At 31.7% G+C, this 10,546-nt stretch overlaps 1 protein-coding gene across 3 annotated transcripts; it reads right to left on the bottom strand.

The window, feature by feature from the left end:
- Nucleotides 1–909: 909 nt before the first annotated feature.
- Nucleotides 910–9,522, bottom strand: LOC101504434 (chaperone protein dnaJ 10). Of its 3 annotated transcripts, none has more exons than XR_190240.4 (11): nucleotides 9,339–9,513; nucleotides 9,109–9,227; nucleotides 7,777–7,836; nucleotides 7,481–7,563; nucleotides 4,898–5,063; nucleotides 4,667–4,796; nucleotides 2,761–2,919; nucleotides 2,511–2,683; nucleotides 1,730–1,810; nucleotides 1,472–1,580; nucleotides 910–1,304 (listed from the first exon to the last, which is right to left on the bottom strand). XR_190240.4 is itself a non-coding variant. In XM_004510945.3 (10 exons), exons 2-10 carry the CDS (start codon nucleotides 9,193–9,195, stop codon nucleotides 1,224–1,226), a joined length of 1,020 nt encoding a protein of 339 aa, XP_004511002.1. In that variant the 5' UTR covers nucleotides 9,196–9,227; nucleotides 9,339–9,522; the 3' UTR covers nucleotides 910–1,223. The 3 variants fall into 3 exon arrangements, 1 of the variants encoding a protein (XP_004511002.1); XR_001144504.3 differs by having other exon boundaries at nucleotides 1,162–1,304; nucleotides 1,472–1,559; XM_004510945.3 differs by lacking the exon at nucleotides 1,472–1,580 and having other exon boundaries at nucleotides 9,339–9,522.
- Nucleotides 9,523–10,546: the final 1,024 nt, after the last annotated feature.

Below are 10,546 nucleotides of genomic sequence, written 5' to 3'. Positions count from 1 at the left end.
GAAAAACAATATAAATAAAGAATATATATATATATATATATATATATATATATATATATATATATATATATATATATATATATATATATGTAAACCAACCTACCGGATCTAATAGACTTTATTATAAGTTTGATCTATTTAAATTAATATACTTTAAAAAAGTCTGAACTAACTTTTTTACTAAACAGGTTTGGTCAGATCAATATTGTACGTCCTTAAGTAGAGTCATTCAATAGTACGTCCTTAAGACCTAGCTTAACTAACACATATCAATATTTTAGCTTAGACGTCTTATTCCAGATTAGAACTCGGGACCTCGTAGTTGTATGAATTAATTATAGTAGAATTTATCATCTCTTCTAAGTAAAAAAAAAAAAAAAGTCATTCAACAATACAACCTGAAATATTTTCCAATTTAATTGGTTGAATTTACTAAACAAATCAAATTTAAATCTTATTTAATTGTAAGATATTTTCCCTTTATTTTACTTTTTTCCACATATTTTTTATTTTTATAAAAATTTACAAATTAAACCATTTTGACAATATTTCCAAAAAAATTATGACATGTTCAGGTTTAAGTTGTAAAATAAAGATAAATGCCCCGTGAAAAAAACAAAGATAAAAGGTTTTAGTTGTAACTAAATAAAATAAAATATAGCCTCAGTTATAACTAAAATAAAGGATCTTAGATGTAATTTTGCCTCAGTTATTTTCTATTCGCATTAACATGAAATATAGCCTATCATACAACAATAGCAACCGAGTAAGCTCTAATTGAAACAACTTTTAGCTGCACTTTATTTATCTCTTGTCGAACTTTAGATTACCATAGTCCCTGTGCCTTGGGAACCTAAAGATCAAGACAAACAAAAACAGCGATAAATAAATAAAGAAGGCTCATCTATGTATCCTCTCCCAGAGAAAATAGGAATTTATGATGGACACACCAATTCAAAGATAAATGGAATATTATATATCACTTACAGAAGCTAAATATATTGCTTTACAGACATACATATGTAGATTGCACTATGGTAGTTTAGTCCAATCACAAATCAAAGTGAAAGTATATTGGAAACTTTTACTGGAACAACTGTTTCTTTAGCTTCTTGGTGTTTTTCTTTGGAAGAAACAAGGTCCAATGCCATTGAGAGCCAAAAGGCCATAAGAACATGATTATCTCAATACACAAACCATATTAAACAAACAGAACAAGATTACTATGATGAGGGACCAGCGTCTACCCGGTTGCCACTTTCTTGGCGTAGACTGTTCTCTCTGTTATAAGCGACCTTAGCACCCTGAGAAGCAAAACAAAACATTCTTAGTGTTTGGTTATACAATGATGAAAATTTTGAATGAATTAATTTTAGTTTAAAGTGAATCCAATGTAAAGTGATTTATGTTTGGATATATTCACATAAAAGTGAGCTTAACAATAAACAATAAATTTCAATGTAAAAATTACGTTTAGACTCAAAAGCTACAAATCCTAGCTTCAAGTTAGAATCAATTCAACTCGAAAACACCCAAACAAGCCGGAATCAATTTTACACCTGCATAATTGATATTGGTTCCTCCAAAAATGGAACCAAACACGCACTTAGTTAGATATCAACAAAACATAAAAGAGGCTAAAATCATTGCTTCATGTTAAAAAGTGCAACCACATACAAACTGATGCACAGTGCAATCACAAACATCAGAAGTCAGTGAAAACACTTACTTGAAAGACGGTTCCTAACTTTTTCAATGCTTTGGCGCGAGACCTCAGAACATCTTTGGACACGCTAGGATCTTTAAGAACCTGAAAAAAATAACAAGAGTTGTTGAAGATCAGCGCATATCAATCAAAATCAATTGATTCTGATTTTTACAGCTAACTAGGACTTTTATGTAAATATTAATTAGTTGATTTTCTGTCCTTACCATATTTAGAATTAGCATTTAAAGGGACAATATTTTCGTTGATTTCAAGGCCAGATTAGTGCTTAGTTTTACTCCTTTGTATTCTATAAATACATCTTTTGTATCCTTATTTTCTAAAAACATGTGAATTCTGACTAATTGATATTTTAATGTAAATATCATGCTTCGGTTCACTGATAACTTTCTGAGATAAAAGAAAATAGCATTGATCCATGTTGTTTCTAGAATAAATACTCGAATTATGATCTGAGCAGTGAATTCAAGGTTAAAAAATGGGGAAATAATATTGGTAAAACATCGGCAAAGCGAAATTTCTTCAAGTAGAACATAAAATTGAACATTAACAAATGTCATGCTTAATTAGGAGGTACGTAAGGGGGAACAATGAAGCACTGACACAAACACAAACACTGCAGGCGACATTAACACGTCGGAACCAATAATAATTTGAAAAATGGAAGTAATTGATGTAACTACATGTGTCATGCCGGTGCTACATAGAGGAAGAATGTATCATGTATATGATGTCAGCCAAGGGTATTACTTTTAAGCTATGGAAATAAAATACTGCAACTTACTGCTTGGCAAACATGTGACAGAGTTGATTCAATATCAATCACATTTATCTTCCATAGGGAATTAATCATGGCATCCTTCTTATCTTCAAGAGCTTTTATTATGTTTTCTTCTTTATTTTCTCCTTGATTTAGCTTCTTGAGCTCTTCTTGTACTTGAATCAGGGACACAGCTCCTACAGAAGCAGTTAGTTTCCATTAGATCCTTCCAAATTTGTAAAATCCTTTCAACTTGATAAAAGTAGTCTACTACCTGAGGCTGCTGTCACTTGCGACTTTATACGGTGACCTTTGTCTCGTACCCACTCAGCAATGAAGGGAACATTCATAAACCGAATATCCTTTCCAAGTTCTTTTGCTGCTTTCCGCGTGTAGATATAACCAATTGTATGTAGCATGGCCTCTCCAAAAGCTGAAAAATAAGGTCAGATGTTAAAAAAATTCAATGAGTAGAAAAGGACCAGGAGTGAACAAACATCTGCCCTAAGGTTGCTGTTTGAGATTAAAACTGTTGAGAGGAAGAGGAATACATATGATGAAACCCATGCGTTTGAATTACAATATGAAGGATCTCCTGTATACACTAAGGCTTTGTTTGGCAAGGCCGAACTGCTAGCTTATAGTGTATAAGCTCGTATAATCAAAGTAGAGTTGTTTGGTAACGGTTTTCTCTCACGAGCTTAGTGTGTTTTTTGATATGCTACCTCAAGTAGCGTTTGAGCTTATAAATTATTTTTTAGCATTTTTACCCTCATTATCTTACTTAATAGAAAAAATTTAAATATTAATTAAAAATATTTATATATGACTTTTATATTTAACAATTAGTTCAACCGCTAAATTTCCCAAACACTTCAAATTCAATCTGCTAGCTTATCCGCTATCAACTAGCTTATATTTTATCCGCTTAATTTGACCAAACTGAGTCTAAATGTAATAACTACAAGAATCTCAAAATATTTACGGTGATTAGAATATATTATCTTCCTATTTACATTCTTTACATATTTCCAAACTTTCACGCTCAAAATAGAGCACCAACGCCATATGCATTTGGCTTCCCACTTTATTAAAGGTTCTCCATTCCAATTTCTCAATATGATTGGGGCCTATCATGATATGGATTGACAGTAATATGCTATGCAAATCTTCAATTGTCCTAGCCAAATGAGTGCGCAAGTAAATGTGGCCTTGGCATGATACTATGTTTTGACACTATCTTTTGACCACAACTTGCTTCTTACTATGTTAGACCTCTCATTAAGGAATATTGTAGGAGAGGCCAAGAAGACCAAAAATGATATTAGACAGTTTTTGGCAGTTATGTTTTATTTTTTCTTTCTGTCACTTATGTTTTAATAATTATTAAGTATGCGTTAGTTATGTAGGCAGTTAGCATGAATAAATAGGGGGAGGGCAAGGCATAGTTGGTTATCAAGGAGTAATTGAGTGATTTGGGTGGGAGAGAACCAAGCTCTCGATACTTGGTAAAACAGGGCCTTGAATACTCTGTTATGTGTAATAATTTCATTCTGAGCAGTATCTGTGTAAATAAGTTCTATCTCTGATTTGAGAGCAACTCTCCAAAGAATATTCAATAAAATTCAGTTGGTATTCAATTTATATATTATTGGTACCAGTTTCTAACATACTATTTCAAGATATCAATTACTAATGAAAACAGAATATCCAAAAGTGGACCTTCTATACCATTAGGAGAATTTGTCCAATCAAAATATAAGTATCCAATAATCTCCAACTTTCTTCCCTCCTTTTATTATATTAGAGTATCTTAGTTAATTTCTTAATTTTTATATTATTTAGTTATTACTAGGATTTGTTTCTGGATTTCCCTATTTAGGATTATTAGGAGTCTTGTATCTCTATATACAGAGGTTAGTGTTTATTCTTAAGTATGAAGTTATTACTCAAGCTCTTTTGTGTTTCTTTCATCTTTTTTTATCTAAACCCCATCATTTCAAAGGTGGCCAAAAAGGTCTCAATTGATGGCAAATTAAAAATAACGTGTTGGCAATTCGACACAGACAATAAATCATATTCTTGATAATGATAATATTCAGTTATTTAAAACCTCAAAATTAAGGATCATAATTCAATAATACACCATTCCAGATACAGGGTAAACTGAAGGCATTTACCAGCTTTTGAAAGATTACTTGCTTCTGAATTTGCCCATGCTGTAAATTCATCTTCTCGGCCATCAACAAATGGTTGCAGACGATCTTTCAGAACTGATATAAGCTTTTGTTCTCTTTCCTTCTGCCATGCCTACAGATAAAACAGTAGCAAACAGCTTTAGCTACCAAAATAGGGAACTGTACAGCGGACCACAAAAAGAAGTACTAGAGCATTAGGGAAAAAAATAATACTTTCATCTTTTCTTGAATTCTCTGCATACGAGCTTGAGGTTCCAGTGAGTCTTCCTCAATTTCTATAGATGCTAAAGAAGCCAGTGCAAGTTTTCCAATATATTCTTCAAAAAATTCACTTCCAAAAAGCATTCCAAATACAGTTGTAGGGTCCATCATGGAATCTCTGAAAATCATAGAAAAAAAGTGAGATTAACCGGTTTTCACAATTAATAAACATACTTAGACATTCTCTTACATGCTGTTAGACTGGTATCCAGAAGGTAACAATTGTTTCTTCAGAAAATAAGGAAATACAATATATGCAAATAATTACAGCCATGATTCTATCCTAATTTACAGATTTACAAACTCCTCAAACATAGTGAATGGATATCTATAATTCAGTCTACCAGAAAGATCCTCAAACATAGTGAATACATCTGCCAATTGAAGTCCTGAAGGGATGTATGTTGTAGCTGTGAGACTACTATCAAATTTCTCCGGAATGAAGTGTCAATCTATCTGTATATGCTATCTCCTATCATGCTGATTGCTGAACAGGGCTGGGTGCAATGCTAGTGGTTGACTTATTGTCACAAAATAGCTTCTTAGAAGCTTCATATTTTACTTTGACGTCATCAAGTATGATTTTGATGCATAACAACGCACCAACCCTTGAGCCATGGCTCAAAATTATGCCTCTACACTCGATTTTACAACTACAATTTACTTCTTACTTCTCCAAGTCATCAAATTTCTACACAGGAACGTGCAATATTCTGAAATGCATCTCCAATATACAATCAGACCTGCTGCATAGTCGGAACCCGTTCCATATACACCTTCATTGACAAGTCTTGTGGATCAAGCATGAACTAACTCACCGCACTGACTGTAGATGCCATATTTGGTCTTGTGAGGGCTAGATAGATGAGTTGTCCCACAAGTCTTCGATATTGGGCCTTCGCCGCCTATGGGCTTTCTTCACTTCCAATCTTGTGATTTTTCTCCATAGAGGCACAAGTAGTTTTGCAATCCAATTTGCCTGACTACTTAAGAAGGTCACGGGCATATATTTATAGACCCACTAAGGGGAAATGAGGCGAGGAAGTTATAAAGGAAGTGAGAGGGGACATGAGGGGTATGCTTGAATTTTGTTGAGTGGTTTTGGTTGTGCGGAGAAGTTGGTTCTCTCCCAGCAAGGGTGCTATTCTTTGGTTGTAAGGAATATTTCCATTATATTAGTTTATATTTCAATTACCATTTACCTCTAAATATATTTCCTTTGGGAGATAAAGATACCTTGTTTGGAGTAAGCAACCTCTACCTACCACAAGGAAGTACCCCACCTCTCCCAAGTCCTTTTTTTAGGAGATGCTAACTTTTCTCTTAGAACCTGTTTTTTAACTTCATCATCCCCTTTAATAATCATATGCCTACATATATAAGAAGAATTGTGAGTTCCATTTTGAGAAATGTTTTATAAAGCGAGTATCACCTTGGCTTTGCCTGTAACCCAAGAAAACAGCTTGATTTAACCTCCTAAACCACGCAGAGCTTGGGGCCATATAAGGCCTTTCTTAATCTACAAACCTTATTCCTTCCATTAGTGGAGTCATATCCCGATGGAATCTCTGTATATTCTTCCTCTTCCAAGTCAACATGAAGAAACATATTTCTAACATACAACTGGTGTAACTCTCAATAAAAGTGTGATGCTAGAGAGAGGATAACCTAACTGTACTCATTTTCGCCATTAGAGCAATCCTACTAATTGATATCCCACATTGATTAGGTATATGGCCAAAGTATTAATTATAAGACTCGGCAATCCTACTCGTTGAGCTAGCTTTTGGGTTGAGTTAGGATCATATTCTAATACAACTTATAAAAAATAAGGTTCCAAACAAAAGGAAAAAATATCAATAACATAACATAAATATCCTAACTAGCATAATTATCAACTGAAAATAATAATAATACAAGTAATCTTAAATCTATGTAATATAATATTTTGTTTCATTGCAATAAGAAATTGATTATTTCATTCTCTCAACCTCAAAACAAATTGACTTTTAAGAGGATTCCTAGGGCATTAGTATTAGGTCTCCACTATATATTGAAAGCTCCACCTACTGAAAAGTATTCATAGGTCTGACATAGCAAGATCAAAATATATTTTTTTGCTTAGCAAACAGCTTTACAACTCTTTAAGTGTATTTTTTTGTATATTTGATTTTGAAGTAAAATTTCATTTTTTTTCAAAAGTTTTCAGTAAAATTTTGATTTAAAGTTGTTTTTGAACATAAAATGAGCTAGCTCAAATGCACACTTAAATATCTCTTAGAATTTTCAAAAAGATTTGGTTAAATCTGGTTTCTAACTAACAACAACAAAAAATATAACCTGTGGTCGGGAATCACTTGTGTTGAAAATACAATTCACAATGTTAGATAACAAACTTCTTAATGACAATAGTCTATGAGTTGGATTTGAAGTTTGAACTGCCACGACAGCACTTCACCGTTTTATGGAGCTTAATTGCGTGCAAGCTATTGTTAGTTAATTACTTTTCAGTCATGTAAGGTTCTATAAACTTACTCTGACACTCCTGCCTTTCCATTCTTATCATATGCTTCACGCTTCTCAGGGTCGCTTAAGACCTGGTAGGCCTCGCCAAGCATCTGGTATAGATACCAAACATAGAATATTATATCGAGGAAAAATTAAATCAAACTGAATACAGAGAATCCCCAAAGATATAAATATCCCTACATTTAATACTGTTTCTGAACATCTAATAATAAGAAAGGTGTAAAATTGTTTTGCTAATAAAATCAATTATATTAGCTAGTATTTTGATTTATGAAGCCAAAACTTGGATTCATAGTGCATACCTGAAAATTTTGTGCAGCCTTAGGATCCCCAGGATTTTTATCAGGGTGAACTATTCTTGCCTGTAAAACAAAAGACAGATACAATGAGGGAGATATTTATCTCAAGTCACTGAAGAGATAAAACATAAAAAGAAAAGATTTGTGCGTATGTGCCAAAGAAAAGAGAATTGTAAAACATCATCATAGATGTACTCTTCTAAAATCTAAATAACAGAAGAGGCAATCTGGTGCTATAAAGCTCCTGTGTTGCAGAATCTCGCAAAGAGTCAGACGCATTGCAGACAGTCGTATCTTGCATGTGTATTACAAATCGACGATTATCCCAAAATTCAAACCTTTGACCTTCTAAACCTTTTAGGTCGAACATTTAGAAAAAAAGTAATCTTCTAAATATTGAGTGAATAGAAGCCATACAATTTGGTCCTTGAAATTAACAAAATTCTACTGTGATCACTAACTGAAATGAAAAATTCTTGATCGCATTAGTCCACCTAAGATAAATTCAAGGACTAAATAGACCATTCCGAAATAAATAATAGAATCGAGGAATTTCAATTTTAGGGATCATTTAAAAACTTTGTTAATTTCAGGGGCCAAATTATCTGACGCCGACAACTTCATTGACTAAATTAATAATTCACCTCTATATATCCAAACTAAAAGTAGACGAAAATGACTATTTCTTTAACCTTTCCTACAATTCCCCCAAACACCAGCTAAAAAATAATCACATATTCACATGATTAAAGAGAGAAAATAATGAGAACAATCAGATTAAATCAGCAGACTAGATCAATAATGATGGCGTGTCACCAATTAGGTGCTGTCAAGAGGTGAACAATTTTTCAGTTACAGACATGACAAGATCACTTTGCAACTTGAGGAGTCTATTTCTTAGCTATATAACACTGATACTTCGGATTAAAGGTGTTTCCGGTGTCCGACACGGCAGTGACATCAATAGTTACATTCAATCACTTCTTTTTTTCAAATCATTATCGGTGTCTATTCATCAGTGTCATATCTGATGTTTGTGTCGGTAGTTCATGGATTCTTCGGGGCTAACTGAATTCAAAACTTAATAAATAATAAATAACAAATAATTCAAACAATAGTGTTTTCAAAGAACCAAAACAGCTAAGTTAAATGAACTGTTTACAGTAAACAATAATAAAACCAATCACCGATTGATTAAAAATTTAGACAACAAACTGAAGCCAAATTTTACACAATTAACCTAATTTCTTCTCAAAAATAAAACACTATATAACCAAATTTCCACATCCTAAAATCTCAGTTTGTGACAAAATTAAAGGGTATTAATTTCATTACCTTGACATAATAAGCCTTCTTGATATCTGCAGCAGGTGCATCAGAACTGACACCTAATATGTCATAGTAGAGAGTTTCCTTCACCATTGTTTGTGATCTCAAAATCACAATTCAAAGCTCTAAAATTATGCAAATGGAAAAATTAAAACTAATTAATAACAGTATGATATATGAATATAAAGCATTGGAAAAATATGAAAGTCAAAAAGATCATGAACGAGGTTGCTAACCCAGATTTTAGAACGAACCCAACAAGCAATAAAGCAAAAAGTTTCCAACTTGAAATTGAGACAGAGGAATTTCGAAGGGAACCAGATTTCAGGTGGATCCGTGTTGCAAAAGAAACGGTGTCGTTTTCAGGAGACTATTATTTTTTATGTAGTTGACATTTTTCTTATCTCCTTCCTTTTTAAGGATAGGATGTGAATTCGGATTCTGTACAAAAGATGAAATTCCCAATTCACGCATTCAGAGTTTGTGGATCGTTAGATCGAGATCTCATGATTTAAAAGGAAAAAAAGAAATTTATTTTTATTTATAATTAAAATATGGAATTTATATATAGATCATTCAATTTTAATATAATGATTATTGATATCTCACCGTGGTATATAATTTGGATTGGATGGGATGTAACTGATTTGGATTAAACATAATAATTGCGTGCATGAGGAAATTTATTTTTGATTATTGGATCTCAATCTAGTGAAAAATATTATTTAGTAATAATTCAGTGTGATTTCTACAAGAATTTCTTTTTTAAACAACATATTCACTTAGCTGTAATCTATTTATTATAGGTTTTAGAAAAATAAAAATCTCAACATAAATTTAAAATTTATTTAAATGAGAAGAAGTTTTTTTTAGTAATTCTCAAAAAAATCATTTTACATAATTGATTATTTTAAAAAAAAAATAATTTTTATTATAATAGAAAAACACAAAATAACTTCTATTTTTATTTTTAAAATCTCTAAATTATTGAGTACTAAAATCACTTATTTTATGGTTTCTAATAAATAGACTTTAAATAATAATTTTGGTCAATTCATGTTTTATGTGAAAGTGTATATTTTTTTAGTGTAGCGGTTTTGGATATGGGATAAGACATAATTTTTAGATATAAATTAAAATTTAAAATTAAGGGATATTGTCTTAATTTAAAATAAGAATTCTTTTTTTTTATATTTAATGAACACTTAAAAAAAATTTACATTTCTCTTCAAATAATACAAAATATAATTCTTTATCTTAACATAATTAAATAGAAATACAGTACTAAGCTGGACAAAAATGTTTTTTTAGAAAAAGTTAGATCTTGTCTAATAAACATATAAGTTGCTTTACTAAATTAAGTATAGGTATTAACAAATCCCTGTTTGATTCTCCCATAATAAATGATTTATTTGGAAAATGCATCTCAAAATAAATAATTTTT

The sequence above is a fragment of the Cicer arietinum genome, chromosome 7 (assembly GCF_000331145.2).
Source record: "Cicer arietinum cultivar CDC Frontier isolate Library 1 chromosome 7, Cicar.CDCFrontier_v2.0, whole genome shotgun sequence".
Classification (NCBI taxonomy): Eukaryota; Viridiplantae; Streptophyta; class Magnoliopsida; order Fabales; family Fabaceae; genus Cicer; species Cicer arietinum.
This window is presented reverse-complemented; position numbering and strand designations above follow the sequence as displayed.